At 37.2% G+C, this 6,000-nt stretch overlaps 1 protein-coding gene across 1 annotated transcript in view; it reads left to right on the top strand.

Moving 5' to 3' along the window:
• Positions 1 to 1,163: 1,163 nt before the first annotated feature.
• REV1 (REV1 DNA directed polymerase) overlaps positions 1,164 to 6,000 on the top strand; it is a gene marked incomplete in the record, with an annotated part of 83,412 nt that continues 78,575 nt past the window's right edge. Inside the window, 2 exon segments of the mRNA XM_027767550.1 lie at positions 1,164 to 1,230; positions 2,938 to 3,064. Coding sequence (XP_027623351.1) covers positions 1,177 to 1,230; positions 2,938 to 3,064 — 181 coding nt within the window.

Genomic DNA, 6,000 nt, shown 5'->3' with positions numbered 1-6,000 from the left:
CTTTCTTTTTTTTTTTTTTTTTGGAGAGGTTTTTGCTATAGGGCGTGTGCACTCACTAGAGAGACAGAAAGTGAGAAATCACCCCACAGGGAGGTTGACCATGCAGCAATCCCTTCTCCTCCATTCTCCTCTCAAGATCTTGCACGCACGCACGCACACACGCCAGACGTGAGTTTAAGCCACCGGGTCCAGGACTCAAACTGCGGTCGACTACGTGGGAGTCCAGCAACATAGCCATTACACTAGCTGCTGGTCCCGTAAAATCATTTCTTCCACGAGATAGACAGACACCACCCCTTGTGGTCTCAGGTACTATCAGCTTCAGCCAGCCCCGGGTTCATGGGCCACATGAGTGCTTGGCATGCTCCAAAAATGAACCTGGGACTTTCCCATTTGGGTCAGACTTGCAGAGTATATATAACATTTTATCACTACCTCATGGTCCAGTTTCCCTCACCCCAAGATGTAGCCATTTGAGTTAGAAGAATTTAACTTTACATGGAGTTTTCATTTGAGCTATGATGTATGAATTGTGTTATATCTTGCTGACACTTGAGATGAGCCATCATTTAGTCATCTTGGCCATTTTATAGTATAATTGGTTAAGTGTTACCTTAAGGAGAATGCCAGACTTGCTAGTTAGCATCATGTCCCCTAAGGTGTATTGTTTTGACTGACTACTTCTAGAGCTTTTTGCAGAATATGTGAATAACACTATCAGTGCAATCTCAAGTGTCCAGGATATAGTAACAAAGTCAGATTGAAGAACTGTATTATAGGAATACTCATGAAAGGAAATGTTTGCTATATTCCATTACGCTAATTAATGATAACAAATCAAGTAAATGTGGCCATGTTAGTTGAATTTGGTGATGTTTTGTGTAAGTGGGTATTAGGATTGGTGTTCAGGAATGCTTACAAATTGTTCCTGTTTGAAGTAGTTACCACTTAAACATGATACTTACCTAGAGGAGAGTATTTGAGGAACAAATTTCATTTTAAAATGAGTAATACATTTTGGGAAAAGTTTACTTAGTAGTAAGTATACTTTTGACTTTTGCTAGTTAAACATTTGAATTCAATTTCTAATTTTTCTTGACATTAAAGTATCATTTTGGAACATGTTATTTTGTGAAACTTACCTATTCTTTTTTTCCCCAATACAGAAGCTCCACCATGAGGCGAGGTGGATGGAGGAAGAGAGCTGAAAATGATGGCTGGGAAAAATGGGTGTGTTTTAAAAGAAATAATTATATTGAACTGTCTAGGTATTTTTCATTCTTCTTTTAGTTTATAATGTGATTTAAGTCATTTTCTAAATTATAAATCACTTTAGACACCAACTCTTGAGTTTTCTCAGCATACTGAAAATGTTTACATGGCACCAGCGAACGACATGTTAAGGTGCTAGATTCCCACATTGCCAGCCACAGTTCAAATCACAGACCTGGTGACTTGAAAAATCACACTGGGCGTGTGTGTGTGTGTGCCCAAAGTCCTGAGAGGAGAATGGAGGAGAGGATATTGTGATGTGGCCATCCTCCTGGGGGTGATTTCTCACTTTTCCTCTTTCTGTCCCTCTTTGTCCCTCTCTAGGCGTGCACATGTCTTATGGCAAAAGCCTTAAAAAAAAAAGAAAGAAAAGAAAAAACAAGAAAGCATTTCCAATGTTCATAAACTTTTAACCCCTAAACTAGAAATTTTATCCTGAAGAAGTAAATATGGTAGTCTACAAAAATTTATTATTGATAATATAATTGTAGCAATGCTAGTAATACTAGAAAACAGGAAAATACAGAAATGTTAAGTAATAAGGTATTGGTCAAATAAATTATGAGGGGACTTAAAAAAGTTTATAGAAAAATTGAATTAAAGTGTGAATTTATTTTGGTGCAGAAAAATTTGATGTTTGTGCATAGATTGTTCGTATTTCTGTAAGCTTTTTGAAAACCCCTTATATGGTGTGTGTGTGTGTGTATGTGTATTAGAATATTATTTTTACAAAAATAATGTTAGAGTGTTCTTTCTACTTTCTCCATTGAAAATGAAGGGAGAAATCAGGCATTCTAATTTGCCTTTTACACAGGGTTTCAACCATGAATTTCTTATTTTATGACTTGTCTGCAAACCCACTTTTGGAAGTGCCCTAGTCTCTTAGAAGTAGAAATGCTTTGAGTATAACACTGGAAAATGTTAATGAATAGGATCATACCAATTTTTAATGCTTTGAAAATTTTTTTACAGTGAGCATATAATATTTTGATAGTCAATGAAAACATTTCTATTTTGAAAGAGAAATTTAACACTTCTAGCCACCTTCAGCTTTAATTTAAAGACCTAATAATCAAATCATTCAGGCTTAATTATTTCAGCATTTAGGGAAAGTGTAACTGAATTCATAGATCTGTCAAGATGTTTAGTAAAAATGACAGTTTTTAATATTCTTTGTGGGGTTGATGTTATCTAATGAAAGTTAGTAGTACTATCAAATAGATTGATTAGATCCAGAATTTAGCCATTGAGTCATTCATTTTGTTCTTAGCCTCATGTGTAGTTCATTTTCAACTCCATATGTAGAGGAGATGGTGGAGACCAGTCTAAAGTTGTTCCTAGACCACTTGTCAAATTTCTAATTGGTTTAATTAATGTAAATTGCTCAGTTATGTGCATAAACAGTATTATGTGGTATTAAGTTTATTGTTACTGACATACCTTTAAAAGTAACTTTTTTCATAATAAGATTGTAATAAAATTGTTGTGTTGACAAAGAGAAAAGTCCTTGATTTTTAACTCTTATTGCCTTGCTTTGTGGTTCATGGTGAGGTCATTATACCTTGGTCTCTAGACAGAATGGAATTTGTCTGTGTATCTATGTGTTTCTTTATGACCAGGGCAGATAAAATGTAATGATTGGTTTACCTTTTCTTTTAATTCTAGGGTGGGTATATGGCTGCCAAGGTCCAGAAATTGGAAGAACAGTTTCGATCAGATGCTGCTATGCAGAAAGATGGAACTTCATCTACGATTTTTAGTGGAGTTGCCATCTATGTTAATGGATATACAGGTTGAGTACTTTTTACATAACTAATTACATGTACTTTTATTAGGATCAAGAATTTTTTTTTTTTTTTTAAGAATTATCTTTCTTTTTTTCTTGGAGAGGTTTTTGCTATAGGGCATGTGTATTTGCCAGAGACAGAAAGCGAGAAATCACCCCCAAGAGGGATGGCCACACCACAATCCCTTCTCTTCCATTCTCCTCTCAGAATCATGGGCACACATGCGCCCAGTGTGAGTTTAAGCCACCGGGTCTGGGACTTGAACCACAATCGACTACTTGGGAGTCCAGCGACATAGCCAACTGCTGGTCCTGAGTTCTCTCTTTCTTTCTATTTTAATTTGACTAGAGAGATAGAGCAAGAGAACCAGGAAGGGAAAGTAATAAAGCAAGCCACCAGGTCTGGGATTCAAACCACAGTCGGCCATGTGGGAGTCCAGTACCCTTAAGCACCATGCCACCTGCCAGCCCCCGAACTGATTAGTTTTTAAAATAGTTCTGAATTATTTATAACATATATAAGCATGATTTAAAAATGATAAAAGTAAAATCTGCTTAGATAACCTTCTTTCACATTTCCTTTCTGTCCCGCCTTTACCTGCTATTGACTTTTTAAATTTTTGTCAAAGTATGTGGTTTCTCTCTCTTTCTCTCTCTCTCTCTCTCTCTTTTTTTTTTTTTTCCCTCTTCTCAAGCCACTGGGACTGGAATTTGAACTGTAGTCAACCATGCGAGATCTGGCTTCTAATGTGCAGTGCTGAACCATCATGCCACAGATGGCCCAGTCAGGACATAGTTTTAAAAAGAAAAAATGAAGTTTACAGTGGAAATCAATAGTCCTCTTAAACAGCTGATTGAGAACTCATATTTCATGATAGGAGCTGTGAACTGTTGTGCTTTATTGGTAGGGTCATTACATTGACAGATCTTGGTCTATAATCTCTGTGGGTGGGCCAGTGTGTTTGTCTGCCTGCCGGCCTCAGATTTCTGAGTGCGAAATCTTTTTGATCTCTTCTTTGGAGTAGAGTATAAACCTAGTTGTCAGTATTTTGATTGCCAGAGAGGAAAGGATCAGAATTCTCACCTTTTTGGAAGTAGGATTTCACTTTAAACACCGTTTTTTTTTTTTTTTTCCTCTCTCTTCTGGTTCCTCCCTCACCAGCTATGCTTCTTGTCACTGAGTCCAGTATCTGGAAGCGATAGAGTGTTCTTTCTCCTTTCTCCATTGAAAAAGAAGGGAGAAATCAGGAGTTCTTATTTGCCTTTTACACAGGGTTTCAACCATGAACTTCTTATTTTATGACTTGTCTGCAAACCCACTTTTGGAAGTACCCTTGTCTCTATTTCATGAATTTCTCTTAATTTTACTTCAACTAAGTAACCTCTTTCTGGGCTTCCATATAGCCCAACTCTTAGATTTTACCTTTTTCTGATCTTTAATATCAGTTAGCTCTTGTCTATTGGTTATCAGATTTCACTGCCCAAAGTTTTCTCTTCATTCTCTTTGGGATTTTTCTCCATTTGATTATTTTAGTGTATTATTTGAAGTGAATTGACTATAAATGTTTGTGTCAGTCTGTTTAGCTTTCCCATCTCTACTTCTCAGCTGGCTGATACATGGTTATCTTTAAGGTCTATGTAAATCACTTTTTCTTTGTTGTCTCATTGTCTTCTTGCTGGTTTAGGTGATTTCTCATGCACCTCTGGGGCTATGGATCCTTGCATGTATCTGCATCTTAGCATTCATTAGATTCTAATGTACTTGCCCGTGTACTAGAAAAGATCAGCAGGTACCTTCTTATCACTACTGTATCTTTGATGCCTCTACAGTGACTAGACATAACCATTCAGGAAGTGTTTGTTGAATTAAAGTTAAACATTAATTAATTGATACATTTACCTAGTGCACTGAGAGTGGAATGTGCTGACTAATTAAGAATTTTATTAGGCATTATTGATAGTCAATTTAGCCTAAGAATGTTATTTCAAAGTTTATACTGGTGCAGCTTTGGGAGCAGAAACATTTCTTCTTATGTATCCTGGCAAATGCAAGCTCCATGGGCTTTCCTTAGATGCCTTGTAAAAGATGTAAAATGTTAATAAAAACAAACAAATGTGGCTTGTTGCATTAGCCAGTTATGGAAGTCCTCAGTTCATGAGGCTACGCTTATTCACGTAAGAGAAAGGAAAAAAATTCTTTTTTTTTTTCTTTTTTTGGAGAGGTGTTTTTTTGTGTGTGTGTGTGTGGGGGGGGGTGCTATAGGGCGTGTGCACTCACCCGAAAGACAGAGACAGAGAGACAGAAAGCGAGAAATCACTCCCCCCCCCCAATAATCCCTTCTCTCATGAACTTGGGAACACACACACACGTGCCCGTGTAAGTTTAAGCCACCGGTTCCAGGACTCTAACCACAGTCGACTACATGGGAGTCCAGCGACATAGCCGTTACACTAACTGCTGGTGGGCCCAGGAAAAAAATTCTTTGTGCAAGAGGTAGAAAAAGGAATATTGTACTTTCCTGGGTGAAAATCTGGGATTCTAATTTTACCTAAAACTGGAATCAGTCCAGGACTAACCAAGTTCAGCTGCTCACCACTCAGAAGTCAGTAGTACCAAGAGGAGAATGGAGGAGAAGGGATTGTGGTGTGGTCATCCCCCCTGGGGAGTGATTTCTCACCTTCTGACTCTCTGTCTCTCTCTGTCTTTCTGGTGAGCGTATTTGCCCTATAGCAAAAACCTCTCCAAAAAGAAAAAGAAATGCATTGTTAATTTTTGCCCGTTATTGTTGAGATTATAATTTTACATAGTTCCATTGTGCTAAATTTCACAGTGACTTGCAAATTGTATTCATAGTGAATAACTTTTTCGGAAAATTCTCAGTTATAGTGAATGCTTCACAACTTTATGGATAAAACAGAATTAGTAACTTCTGTGTAATGAA

This window comes from Tupaia chinensis, unplaced genomic scaffold (genome assembly GCF_000334495.1).
Source record: "Tupaia chinensis unplaced genomic scaffold, TupChi_1.0 Scaffold144276_1, whole genome shotgun sequence".
NCBI lineage: Eukaryota > Metazoa > Chordata > Mammalia > Scandentia > Tupaiidae > Tupaia > Tupaia belangeri.
Note: the sequence above shows the minus strand (reverse complement) of the source record. Positions and strands in the feature narration are given on the sequence as shown.